Here is a 14,821-nt window from a genome sequence, read left to right as displayed (position 1 = left end):
ATTTGCACCGCATTGGTGTGCTGGTGTGCATCAGTAACCTCTAGAGAAAAAAAATGCACAAACTGAAAACTGCTGCAAACTGTACATGTGGAGTGATACAATATCTAGAAATAAAAAATTAAAGAATAGCAGATTGAAGAAAAATTCAAATGGGGATAATTTCAGAAATCATCCCTACTTTAAGAGAATAAGTCTTCACCATATAACATTTTCCCTACCACTTCAATAGTCTGTTAGAGGAATGGGAAATGCACATCCCATGAGCCAAACACTACCTGCAGGGGTTCCCCATCTGGCCCACCAGCTTCTTCCCCTAACCTTGCCCCCCCTCCCTGCCGGGAAAAGCTCTTATCTCTCATCAGCAGCTGATGGAAGAAAGAGGTTTCCCCTGCTGAGTGCTCAAAAAGCTGCCTTTCTCAGGGCCTAGCTGGGAGAAAAAAAATCCCTGCCCGAGAGGAAGCTGCTGAATAATTTGGTCCTGATGACTTCTGAGGCATGTCCTGCAAAAGCCTGTCCTTCTTACTTTTGATTAGACATGCAGAGGCTTGGTATTAGGGATGCTATTTGAAAATGAAGCTGAGTGATTCATTCCTGCTTGCTTCTCAGTAAACAAGCAGAGGCTTGTCCTGCTTACTTCTGAGTAGACATGGTGCTCATGTTCACTTCTGAGTGTTGTTATTTATTAGTAATGCTTATGTACTGCTTAATATAATAAAATCTCTAAGCAGTTCACATATAAACATTAAAGATCACAATTAAAAACACTATTAAAAACAATTCCAACTACAATAAAATATAAAACAATATAAGAAACAGTAAAATGAGCAGCACATAATTAACTGCAATTAATTACAAGCCAGAGAAAGCCTGGGTGAACAAATGCATTTTCAGGAGAGTTTGAAACATTCCACATTTTCTGCCTCCCAGGGAATGGTTTTCCATAGGGTGGGTGCCGCCACCAAGAAGGCCCCCCTTCAAGATATTTTGTGGTGATAGTCTGCTGGTCGCAGAGCAACCAGCAAGGCCTCCCCTGAAGATCTTAAATGTCAGCTGGGTGTATATATAGGGAAAGGTGGTCTGCTAGCTATCCTGTTCCCAAGTTGTTTGAGACTTTGTATGTCAACATGACCTTGAACATGGCTCGGTAGCTAATAGGCAGCCAGTGCAGTTCTTTACACAGGTGTTATGTGAACATAGCTGGGCATCCCAGTGAGCACCCCAGCTGCTGCATTATGCACTAGCTCCAGCTTCCAAATCAGGCACAACAACAGCCGCACATGGAGCACATTACAGTAGTGAAGTTACCAGTGCATGGTTCACCATGTCTAGGCGGTCCTTATTTAGGAATAGGCATAATTAGCCCACCAACTAAAGTTGGTAATGGGCACTCCGGGCCAATGAGGTCATGTGGGCCTCCAGTGACAAAGATTGATCCAGGCGCACCCCCAAAATATATGCAGAATCACATTTGGCCATGCCTACTTCACCTTTGTCCCCTTCCACAGATGGAATGCACCCCCTGAGACCTTTCTCAGATTAGAATTTGGCCCTTGGACTAAAAACGTTTCCCTGCCCCTGTGTTTTAAGTGAATTTGCACTTGTGGAAGATGTTTATCTGGGAAAGGGGCTATATATGAATTAAATGAAATACATGGAACCACACATTCTACCTCCAATGTGTATCTTCAATAGCGATGGGTGAACTCACCCCTGTCCGTGCCACGTGCCCCCTGGCCACTCAACCTTGCTCGCTGCACATGTCAAGCCACCAGGCGGTCCATGGGCACCCAGCAAGTGGTACATGGTGTCCTGATCCTCCACCGAGCTGCCATTGTGCACAAAATGGCAGCTTGGCCTTTTCCGTAAAGGCCAATTTTGCGTAAATGGGAACCGTAAAGAGGCCCGTTCACGCAACCTTACAGACATAAATGGTCTAAATATACCATTTATGCCTGTAATGCTGTATAAATTGGCCTCTTTATGGCTGCCATTTACACAAAATCGGCTGTTATGGAAATGTCCGAGCCACCATTTTGGTGGAGCAGTGGGACCTGCCAGAGTTGCCTGACTCAGTGTTTGCAGAGTCTGAGGGGCCAAGCTGGTGGTAATCCACTGAGCTCAAGCCCCTAGCCAGACTCCTCAGCCATCCCTAATCTTCAAAACCTTGGACAGGTATTCTGTGTTGTCCCAACACCAGGAGGACCCACCACTGGCAAAATAGGAAGCTAGAGTTTTGTAAAGGAATCAGAAATGTTCATGCCTGGAATGGGGCAGGGCATCAGAGCTCACAGAAAGAAACTCCGCAGTTCTGTCCCAATCCAGAAATCAGTGTTTCTGCTTATTTCCAGGATTCCTTTACAAAGTGCTAACTCCCTGTTGCACTAAGGAGGGTTCCTGCTGGTGCAACAAAATGAGCAGGAGCACAGTGGCAGTTTAGGATACTATCCCTTGCTCCCTCTTCTTCACATAGTAGGGAAGGTTGTAGACCTGAATTTGTTATGGAAACATGCAACACAAATAAGGAAGTCCTGCTGGGAAAACCAGCTGGATGGGAAAACCAGCTGGATGAGAACGTTTTGGAAAGGAAAAGTATCAGGCAATGGAACTATTAAATGCCCTCGTCTCACCCACCGCTCCTCTGCTGGAAAGTGTGCTCTCCTGGCCTTGATGGCTTTTTAGCAAATAAGGCAATACATACATGCTATCAACCATGCTTTAAAGATGTATGGCGGCAATAGAAATTCCAGTTCCATTCTTATCCTCATTTGCATTAATACATCTTTGCAAACAGACTTCAACTATGAAGTGCTGCAAGGATTTAAAAGACTATGTAAATTCTATTATTGTGAAATGTTGCCAGAATATGTGACAAAAAAAGGGCTTAGCTTGGGACTTTGCATGTTGCAGTGAGATTTTCTTTTTAAAGTGAGGGTTCGATGCTGTGTTACTTGGATTCCTGGATCTTAAAAAGCATTTTGAACAAACTGATACCATGCCTGAGGGAGTGGGGGTGGGAACAACACTAGCCTTTCTGTCAGGTACATGGGTATAGAATTGCAGCCTTAGTATGTTTGATGTGTAATTTGCTTTATTTTTCCTTCTAGTGTAAATGTTGGCCTGGCTTTCATATGAAGGATGATGGCAAGACATGTGTAGACATTGATGAATGTTCCTCTGGCTTTCCATGCAGCCAGCAATGCATCAATACATATGGAACCTACAAATGTTTGTGTGCAGATGGCTATGAAGTACAACCTAATAATCAACATGGCTGCAAATCTCTTTCAGGTATCACTGTTCATCTGGAGAGGTATTAAGGCCCCAATCCAATTAAGCATAATTTAAGCCCCATTGAAAGCAGTGGGACTTCAGTTGTTGTGACTCATTCATTTGGTTTCAATGTGACTTCGTCATGCCTAATTTTAGCAAGATTAGGGCCTGAAACTGTTCCACAAACAAAACTACGTTTGAAATCTGTAGTGTATGCATTGCACTGGAAGGAATAGGCCAGGAGTGAGGATGGAAATGCCTCCATTCTTCATGCCATTTGAGCAGTCCAGAGCTGCCTCTAAGTCTCTAAAAATCTATTACACAGCCCTGGGGTTGGATGAAAGTGTATTGTTTAATGTACAGCAGTTCCCAAGTATATTCCACAGGTATAAGAAAGTTAAAATATGTATTAATGTATAAGATACACTTTTTTTTTTTAGAACTACTCAGGTCACTACTAGCTGAAAAATGTAGCATGCATTAATTTGAACTGTCTCACAATTTGAATTTCTCCCATCTTTAATGTCATCTCATCTGTTACTTATCACCTATTTGTTCCTTTTAAGCCATACTGAGTAGCGGTGTTTAAATTCATTTTGGAATAGAAATTATTGAGAGTGCTAATAAATTTCCTCTATCACAAAGGCTAAATTAAAGTACTCTGAAAGAGATGCTAATTGAATCCCTTGTTCAGTTTATGACGCATCATTGATCTTACTTGAAATATTATGCTTTTAATGTTTCTTTCATCCATAACACTGTTCACACAGCATGTGGCATTTTTTTTCACTATTTGTGTTCCTGAAGTTCCATAAATTAACTTAAAAGCTAGCGTAATATATTTTTTTCGTTTTCCTATATTTAGATGAGGAACCGTTTTTAATTCTGGCTGATCATCATGACATAAGAAAAATCAGTACCGATGGATCCAACTATACTTCATTGAAACAGGTATAGTTGTAAATATCATCTAAGTTAAATCTGATACTTACCATTATTTAGAATAAATTATGATCACAAGGATCCCAGTCCTATGAAGATGCAGAGGTAGCCCTATTAAAATCAATGAGATATCATGTTTGTAACTTACTCCAGGATCAGTGCCCTAATTTTTCTATGGACGTATGTGACTTGGAAGAATGGAGGCATCTTGCAGTTCCTTAACATGATTATCTCTTTGTGTCTTTTTTTTAATGCTGGAAGTTGTTCTTTAAGTTACTGTGACTCAATTCTATTAGAATTAATTGATAAATAGCAATGTTTCTATTAGGGCTGAAACGTTTAGTCAGTCAAATTGACTAACTAAATTAACTGAGTAAGGGTGCAGTCCTATGAGTTGTATGACTTCTTTCTATCTGAACGTGCATAGGAATGTGCCCTAAAACATTTTAACTGACTACACTGTCACTTTTGACTTCTGCATATTAAGGGAATACTGAAACTCAGGAAACTATGGGGACACACTGACTCCCTGATTTCCCCTATATGCTTTCACTTTGGTTAGGGAGAATAGCTAGCTTGGCTTGCTCATAGATACAATGTTTCCAAATCCTGTAAGTTTCTGAAATTGCCTCACAAACATTTGATATGATGGATGTGAGATATTAAAAGTTGCTTTATTGTCTTACCCTTTTACCCAATGCTAATTCCGAGAAATGTCATCTGAGATTTCCCAGTTTGAGCTTTATTTTCATCTTAACATCAGACTTGCCTCTATTAGGTTTCTGGATAATTTCCGCATGTTGATATTCAGTGTTAGTTGCCACTAAAATGTCATCCACTTAAATCAGCACTTCTGCTGCCTGAATTATTTCTTGCAATATCCTTACCATTTCCTTATGGTACCAAGTAGGAGTATTGTAATAGCTTTGAGGTGTTCTCATCCTAGTCTACTGTATCCTTGCAAAAGTAAATGGGTTGGATCCATTCAGGCTAACTTATTTTCACTTAGTTTTCATTAACATCAATGGGAATTAAGCAAATTCATGGATAAATTATCCCATAATTTCTATGGGACCCAAGTGTGATAGGCAAAGCAGTCCAGAGTGAGGCTGGGGATGAGTACGGAAGTGGGTCAACTGCCACATCTCAAGCCTTGGCAACTTGCACTGGGCAGAGTATAACATGGGGGAGGTGTTTTTTCCTTCTTTTTTGTTTGTTGTTTTTGCTATGTAAGTTCCAGGCTGGCATAGCTATAGGACCCAAGGCTTGGGATCCTCAGGGCTATCCAGTGGATCCAAACCTGCTAGCACCATGTCCCTGGATCACCCATGAAACAACTCATCTTGAGGCTTTCCACCTGCTATCACCCACCCAAGTGCAGTGCCCCCTACACACACTGTGGAACTTTTCTCCATTACATCCTAACCCCTTCTAGCCATTAGTAATGGACAGTTAGGGCTGCACTGTAATGATCTATCCCAGTGTTAGCTTCTACTGATCACATTCTCTTACACAGGACAGAACCAAAATCAATTTTTAACATACCTTCTGGAATCATAAGTTCTTCCTACTAACATGTTTTCAATTGGGACACAATGTGTTGGATCTGGACTTATTCATAGTTAGTGTAGAGTCATTAAAATCAATGGGACTTACATCACTCTCAATATGACTAACCTGGATCTAACCTAATATGCACAACCATTGGACCAGGATGTATTAAAAATTCTGTGATTGTTTGAAGATTTCCAAGATTTTCCATCAGCCTTCTTTACAGTCCAGAGAGGATTAATATAATTGTTTGTTTATAATAACCAGCCTTTCTAATTCTGTAAAGACTTCTTATATTCCTCTTTCTACCTCTGTGGATAATTTGTATTGATTCTGATAGGATATTCCACCTTTGGGAAATTTCTAGAGAGGAACAGATTTGCTTACTTTTGCTCATTATTATTCACTCATTATTATTCCACAGTACCGCTGTACCTTGAGTTCAACTCCAATTGTATGCCATAGGGGAAAAATAATTTCAGAATGTTGATAATAGATGTTGCAAGAGATGCTGCAAAGTTCTGTCAAGCCAGGCTTGGAAAAGAACTTTGGACACTCGTTAAAGCCTACTTCAGATAATAGGTGTGGTAAGCCCTCAAATTGTTCTCCAGCTTGGATGAATGCCAAACCTGAGGAGAATTGCAGGAACTTTGGGCATAAGTAACCAAGTAATGTTGGAGTTCTTGATTTTAAGAAAAACTAAAGCTGAATGTAGTCAACAGCATACCTTGGACTTCAGGAAAGCTAATTTTAATAAACCTAAAGCAATGATAAGTAGGGTTCCATGGCAGAAAAACCTAACAGGAAGAGGAGTTCAAGAGGAATGGGAGTTCCTAAAAAAGGAGATACTAAAGGCCCAGTCAGAATCAATCCTAATGAGGAAAAAAAATGGAAGACAAGAGTAGCTAAATGGAAGCCAGTGTAGCTACACAAAAGGTTTAGCAATGATCTGAGAATCAAAAGAGACACATACGTATATAAGGAAGTGTACAAGCAGACAGATGAGAATTGCAGAGGTGTCGTCAGGAAGGCTAAAGCTCAGAATGAGCGGATGTTGGCAAGGGATGCTAAGAAGAACAAACAGGTCTTCTTCAAACATGTTCGAAGTAAAAGGAGGAAAAAAATAATGGTAGAACTGCTGCTCAGCAAAGATGGAAAAATGCTGACAGGTGACAAGAAAAAGGTGGAACTTGTCAAGTCCTATTGTCTTCTCCCAAAAGAGGATATGTGTCCCATTTGGCATATGTGATAAGCAGGCTGAAGGGGTAGGAGCGCAGCTTGAGGTTGACAGAGAGAAGGTTAGGGAATATCTAAGCACCGTAAATGAGTTCAGTCCCTAGGTCCAGATGAATTGCATCCTAGATGTTGAAGAGGCTAGCGGATGACTCTTGGAATGTCTATCAATTATCTTTGAGAAATCCTGAAGAACAGGTCAAGTTCTGGAGGACAGGGGAGGGTAAATGTTGTCTCTATCTTCAAAAAGGACAAAAAGGAATATGTTGAGAATTATAGATAAGTCAGTCTGACATCAATACCTGGACAGATTCCAGAGTTGATTATAAAGCACTCGATCTTTAGGCACCTTGACACCAATGGAGTGATCACAGGAAGCCGGTATAGATTTCTTAAGAAGTTCTGGCAGACTAATCTTATTTCATTTTTTGAGCAGGTTATTTCCTTAGTAGATGGTGGAAATGCTATAACATAATGTATTGACTTCAGCAAGGTATTTGACACAGTTCCCCATGATATTCTGATCAGCAACCTAGTTAAATGTGGGCTGGATGGCACTACTACTAGGTGGATCCACAGCTGGCTGGAGAACCATACTCAAAGAGTGCTCATCAATGGTTCCTCATCAGGGAGGTATTGATGAATGTGTTGCAGGGCTTAGTTCTGGGCCCTGTACTCTTCAACATTTTTATTAATGACTTGGAGGAAGAGATGGGGAAATGCTTATCAGATTTGCAGATGACACAAAATTGGGTGGGATAACTAATAGCTTAGAAGACAGAAACAAAATTCAAAATAATCTTAATAAGTTAGAACACTGAATAAAATAACAGAATGGAATTTAACAGAGACAAGTGCAAAGTTCTTCATTTAGGGAAGACAAATCAAATGCACAGGTATAAGACAGAGTATACCTGGCTTGACAGTAGTACATATGTAAAATGATCTTGCAATGAGGTGTGGCTGCAAAAAAGGAAAATGCCATTTTAGGTTGCATCAATAGAAGTATAATTTCTAAATTACAGGAAGTAATAGTTCCACTCTACTCTGTGTATGTCAGACCTCCTCTCGAATACTGTGTCTAGTTCTCGACACCACACTTTAAGAAGGATTCAGATAAATTGGAACGAGTTCAGAAAAGGGCAGGCAATGGAACCAACTGCATAGAGCGGTGGTGGGCTCTCTATCACAGGAGGTATTCAAGCAGAGACTGGACAGCCATCTGGCAGGGATGCTTTGAACTGGGTTCCTGCACTGAGCAGGGGGTTGAACATGATGGCCTAAATGGCCCCTTTCTAACTGTATGATTCTATGGAAGATAAGAGGCTGAAGGGGCAAAAACAGAAGGGCAAAATCCATCCCCTGCAGAGGGTGTGTGGGCTCTAGACCCCCTCCCCTCAGTTTTTGTAGCCTAAGATGAACAGGGACAGCCTCTTAATTCTGTCTCCAATTTAATGGAGCAAGATTGCTCTTTTGTATTGATTTAACATTCAAATAAAAGGTGAGAAGATGTTTCTGGTTCATCAGTCTCCATGATCCCATGGTGAAAAACGCTGCTGCAATGCCAGCTCCCTTTTCTTATGCTGGCTGGGAAAGTGAAAAGGCCCTGCAGGCCTCTCACATTATTGAGGAAGCCCTCATCACCTACTATTTTGACTCTCTTTCCCATAGTGACTTTTTTTCTCCTTGGAGGAGCAATTTAGGGTATCAGATGGAAGGAATTAGGTTTTTGAGCACTCTGTATCACATATCAGAACCAAAATCATGAGTACATTTCAAGCTGTTTTTATTTCCTAGTTTAAATAACGGTGAGTACCACAATCTAGAAGTCTCTTTTCAACTTCCTAGTCTATTTAAAACAATAAATCAGATCTGAAAAAAATGCAAGACTTATACTGTACCAGCTATATGTTCATTTGATTAATATTTGATTATCAGTCTTCTAGGAGTTGTCATATTTGTTTTATTATATCGTTTGTGGAAAAAATAAGGTTAATTATTTTCTTTTTTAGGGTCTAAACAATGTGATTGCAGTAGACTTTGATTACAGAGGGGAGTTCATCTATTGGATTGATTCCAGTAGACCAAATGGCAGTAGAATAAACAGAATGAATCTGAATGGAAGTGATGTCAAGGTGATTGGGAAGTAATCAATTATAAACATTATTTGGATTCCTAGTTAATATTTTATATAACAAATAGTATGTCTTGCAGTTTTGCACAACTTAAGCCAAGTAAGAATTTATTATATTGGTTTATAATTTATTATATATATTATATAATAAATATAAGAATGTATTATATATATTGTATTTATTATAAATACAAAACAATGTTGGATTGGATTCAGACTTACTCATACTTAGAGTAGACCTTTTGAAATCAATGCGACTTAAATTAGTAATGCGTTATGACTGAGTTTACATCTACCCCCATCATTTCTGTGTTATTGTTTTTACTACAGATCAGGTTGCACAAATGCAATAGTTTTTTCTCTTAACATGTACCCAGTTCATCTGGAATGAGGTAATTCTAGTATTAAATACAAATGGAAATGTTGCATTCTACTGGTGCAGATCTTCCAACAACTGGCTGCTACTCACAAAAAGATTATGCTGTGCGTCAGCGTCACACTGTGCTTGGCTTAAGTCAAAACATAGTTTGTTTTATTTGCTTGGTCATAAAATTTATATAAGATAAGGATCCTTGTTACATTCTTCCTGTTCACATTTCAACCAATATTTTGGGGACTGGAATTACCTTGTTTCTGGAGTGGCACTGGTAAGTTAATGATCTCCTGGTCTTTTGATTTTTGGACTTTGTTCAAACCACTGCACAGCAAGCAATTATCTTTATTTAATATGCAGGACAAAGCATCAGATCTTTTGTATTCAGATTTAGACCCATGCCTCATTGAGCACCATTGTTATTATTGTTACAGATACACCCAACGTGTATGCTTACCAATGCAGGGATCATCTCTGTATATGCATCTACTTTTTAGCTTTGGAGCTGTCCCGTGCGCTATATGAACCACAGAACTTAAATGATCAGTCTGCAGCACATTCTCATTTTTGCACACAATAAATAGGAAGTTCAGTAGACCTGTTTTGTTTTTTGTTTTTTTAGTGTTACTGAACTTCTGTTGGTCTGTGATGAGCATCCACACAGAACCTCTCCAGAGGTAGTGTTGGAAAATGTTTTGTGAACCAAATTTTTGTGAATCGTGTTTGTCATTAACTACTCTGCCAAAAATAGCTAGCTTTCTGTATAGGAATATCCTTAACATAGAACTTCTGTCTTTACTCTTTCCACAAAATAAAGTTTCTTTAAATGGCTACTAATGGCCAAAGTCTTAAGGATGGGTTTTCCATGCCCAAGGGGTCTTTAAGCTTATCTTTGCAGCAGCTGCCAGTGAGGCAGCTCACTATGCCAATCAGCCAGTAGCTGCTGCATTGTGATAGATGGGTAAGGAAAATTTTGCCCTTACCTTAGGTGCTGGCAGGCAGCGGAGGTTGGGAGTGTTGGAACCAGTACCATGCAAGTGCACAGCTGGCAATTCCGTGGTTGCCTTCCTGACATCCACCTGTGCCCACACTGGGGCATTTAGCCAGTCAGCAACTATGCAAGTGCCTCCTGATGTCTAAAAGCAAATATGGGAATTCTTGTTTCCCCTCTGTAATCATGTACTTGCTGCCAGTTTCGCCTAGTGTCCTGTCTCACTGGTTGCCGTTGCTGGTCTGTTTCCAAAAAGGCAGCCCACCATGTCATGCATCAAACTACATTTGAACTCGAGGGGTCTTCCAGAAGCAGATCATGACACGGCGTGGTGATCTGCTGATCAAAGAAAAATGTCAAAAATTCAACCACATATGGTTATGCTCTCTTTTTAATTGTTTACGTTATTGGGTCTCAAATTATTGTTTGGGAAAAGCGGAATAAAAACATTTAACAAAATTACTATTTTAGAATAACTTTAAACAGCCTTGTAGAGTCTCATTTGTTGTTGTTTTTATACTTTGTAAGAATTAGATCCTTTCCCTCAAATATTTAATGTTTAGGACATTTAGGCTGCAATCTTATACAGACTTATCTAGGAGTAAGTCTCATTGAACTCAAAGGGACTTACTGTTCTGAATAGTTATGGATAGGATTGTGCAGCCAGTTATAAAATTGCATTGGTCAGTGTAATATAATTCTTCCCTCTCAACTCAAAAGTAGCTTTGGCAGCCGCCTTCCTTTAAACCTTTTTAAACAGCAAGAAATTGATTTTTTTTGTTCTGTATATTCTACTACTTATACAATTTTAATTTCTCTAGGTAGTTCATAACACAGCTGTCCCTAATGCACTAGCAGTTGACTGGGTTGGAAAGAATCTCTATTGGTCTGATACAGAAAAAAGGATTATTGAAGTATCAAAACTTAATGGCTTGTACCCCACCGTTCTTGTCAGCAAAAGAGTGAAGTTTCCTAGAGATCTCTCTTTAGATCCTCAAGCTGGGTATGGACCTATAGTTCAAATTAATGGTGTTAATTGACCATAGGTTAGGAGAATGCTTGTTATGAAATATATTTATTTATCCTTATCATCAAACACTGTGCATAACAGAGAACAATTTGGCAGGTTAGTTTATACATTTGTCTAACTAACTGATGTGAAAGACAGTGTGGAAAGTGTGTGTGTTTGTCACACACACACACAATGGAAATTCCAAGGGTAATTGTGCAATGATAGTTCTGTAAAACAATATTTCACAATACATGTTCTATGAGAACAATGGTACAATGGTCTGTTAAGATTCTGTATTAAAGCACTATTGTTAATTTTGATTAAAAACAGCTAAGGTAAATTTCTAATTATTTTCATCCAAAAATAATCTTTTAAATGTATAAAATAGATTTCAGAAGGAGTTTTTTGTTCTTTGCATTTGATGCAAAGTATAATTAAAGCTGCAATTCTATACATATTTCCCTTGGAGTAAGCTCCATTGGATTTAGTGGGACTAACTTCTGAGTAGATATGAATAAGATTGCACTGGAAGTAGATAAAATATCCTTAAATTAGATTATAAAGTAGTAGTAATACCTCACCTATATTTGAAAAATTCTGTTTGACAACAAGCAAAGCTCTACAATTAATGACAGATGTATCAGTTAAAATCCCAAGTTGTCTGAGTGGGCTTTGGCTCATACAACTGGACTTCCCCTTGCTCTCCTCCCCTCTACAGCCCCCTCTACACCCCTAAATCTGGTCCCAAGGACCTCCAACTCCTGGAGCAGATTGGGGGGGGGACATGGGGGGCTGCAGGGAGAAGGGGAAATCTGTTCTGTCAGTGGTTCCCATTCTGCTGGCAGTTAACCAATATGTATATTAAGCTGATCTTAAGACTTTTTTTGGTGCTTGACAAGAGTTTTTTACCTGAAATTACCAATGACCAGACATTACCTTTCCTCTCAGTCACTTCCTTGAGGCAGAAGTGGCTTTCAGTCATTTTATTAGATATGCCAGAGAAGTTTGCCAGGCTCAGGCTTGGAAACTAGCTTTGGGAACTCAGTAATGTTTGCCTTGGAGAAGAAGCGAGCATTAGAAACTGCTGAATTCCTCTTCACTGACTCCCCTCACCCAGTAGGCAACTTAACAGCTGGTTGTATAGAAATAGCAACCCACTGCAGAAGATTCTCTTTGCCCAAGGGGTCTTGTTTGTCTCCCACCAGTTTTTAGAGCTGCAGCGTCTTTAAACCTTCCTACTGATATCAATAGTGACCTCATTCTCCAGTGATTTCAAGAGGCAGATGTAAAGACCTTGTGGCTTTGAAATAGTGCATATAGAGAACACAAAGCATTATTTTGTTTTAAACTGCCCTACAAAGATTTTGATCAAAATGTATTGGTCTGAATAAACTATAATTTAGTGCACCTTAGGAGTCCTCTTCTTTTTATTCCTATGTTAGTGCCTTTTCTTCTTTTCTCCTCAGAAATTAATTGAGTCATTTTCTTGTTTTTTCAGGGTGGGGTCGGGGGAGGGGGATAGCTCAGTTTATTCCCAGGCTAATCCTACATGAGCAATCTCTAGCTTTTATGAACGATGTGTGAGTATTTGCAAACTTCCGCTTTGAATAGTGAATTCAGATACAGTACCAAACATTGTACTGTTTATCTTACTGAAGAATGATAGGAACAGTACGGTGTTATGTGATTCTAATCCTTATCTTCCACCACCCTAATAGGAGGAGCAATATATATGTTTTCCCATTTGGTTTGACTGCACAGGAAACAATATTTTCTGATAGAGGGCCAAACTAGATTTTATGGGCCCATTGTTCATATGTCCATCCCATTCATTCGTGTGTGTGTGTGTGTGTGTGTGTGTGAGAGAGAGATTGAGAGAGAGAGAGAGAGAGAGAGAGAGAGAGAGCGGTGGTAGAATCTTATGTTAACAGTCAAAGAAGCATATGGGAGAAGGGCATTAGAACTTCTCCGTATTCCCACTCCTTACCTCCCCTTAGCCCTTTGCTCCAAGCAGTTTTCTCTGTTCCCAGTTCCAATATTAGTGTTTGGAGTAATAAACTGAGGAGAGGAAAGGAGAGTTCAGCAATGTTCTCACATGCACTTCTTTTACTGTTAATATAAGACCAACACCACCTGCTTTATATGTGAATGGAACGCAGATAATGAAGAGAAACATGTCTGCCACCATAACGTCTAGTTTGACCTACAATGTGTCAGGTTTTTCTATTCTTTTGATGGAGAATGTAATCAGGGGGCCCTAACCTTAGCAACTAGCAACTTAGCTTGCCTGAACAGCCTGATCCTAAGCACATTCACTTGAAATTAAATCTTACAGAGTACTTCCTAGTTAGAATGTTTAAGACTGCAGTAAAAGAATAATTCTTGGTTCTAAGATTATACATATTTTACTCATAGTACCTTTTTATCAGTAATAAAATAGTTATCAATTTTGTTTCCTAGATACTTGTACTGGATTGATTGCTGTGAATATCCTCACATTGGCCGAGTTGGCATGGATGGCTCTAATCAGACAGTTGTGATAGAAACACAGATATCTAGACCAATGGCTCTTGCAATAGATTATGTCAACAGAAGACTCTACTGGGCTGATGAAACCCATATTGAGTTTGCTAACATGGACGGCTCTCGGAGAAATAAAGGTTAGTTGTACTTCAAAAACAATAAAGTCAAGACATTCTGTTTTTGAGTTAGATGTGTTATACTCATTGTGAAAAATGAACTACATTTCATCAATATCATATACGAAAAAATCAGGACTGTGTGTGTGTGTGTGTGTGTAGTAAAACATGCCTTTGTAACAGATTGGTTTTTAAACAGTGAATACTTGAATTCACCCATTCCTCTTCTCAACAAAAATTATTAAACCAGTTAATCATGAGATTCATTTATCTGTTATGATCAATTAAGGAATTGATGAATTCACTCATAGCACAATATTATTTGAAAATAATGCATTTACGTGGAATTGGCCAGTCAATAGAATTTAACATTAACATGCATGAAAAACTTTTTTAAAAATTCAACTAATCAATTAATCTGTCCCAACACAAACTGGAAACATTTAATACAGTTATAAAATGGGGAAAAGCTACCAGTGTGTACTCCCTACTACCACAAACATAAACCATTTATTTCAATTCATTAAAAATCATGACAAAGTCCCTCACCAAAGACTCCTGAGAAAACCTATCAGTCATGGAATCAGAGGACAGGTCCTCTTACGGATCAGTAAATGGTTAAAGAACAGAAAGCGGAGAGTAGGAATAAATGGTAAATTCTCCCAATGGAGGGAAG

General features: G+C 39.2%; 1 protein-coding gene across 1 annotated transcript in view; it reads left to right on the top strand.

Annotated features, from left to right (window-relative positions):
• Positions 1–14,821, top strand: part of LRP1B (LDL receptor related protein 1B) — a 1,474,154-nt gene that overhangs the window by 1,264,991 nt on the left and 194,342 nt on the right. The window contains exons 57-61 of the mRNA XM_084809602.1: positions 3,105–3,288; positions 4,136–4,221; positions 9,009–9,131; positions 11,316–11,497; positions 13,967–14,166. Of these exons, the coding sequence (XP_084665728.1) occupies positions 3,105–3,288; positions 4,136–4,221; positions 9,009–9,131; positions 11,316–11,497; positions 13,967–14,166 (775 nt within the window). The remainder of the gene's footprint in view (positions 1–3,104; positions 3,289–4,135; positions 4,222–9,008; positions 9,132–11,315; positions 11,498–13,966; positions 14,167–14,821) is intronic.

Source organism: Heloderma suspectum, chromosome 1, assembly GCF_057233095.1.
Source record: "Heloderma suspectum isolate Gila_16-S chromosome 1, 16-S_ref, whole genome shotgun sequence".
Lineage (NCBI taxonomy): Eukaryota > Metazoa > Chordata > Lepidosauria > Squamata > Helodermatidae > Heloderma > Heloderma suspectum.
This window is presented reverse-complemented; position numbering and strand designations above follow the sequence as displayed.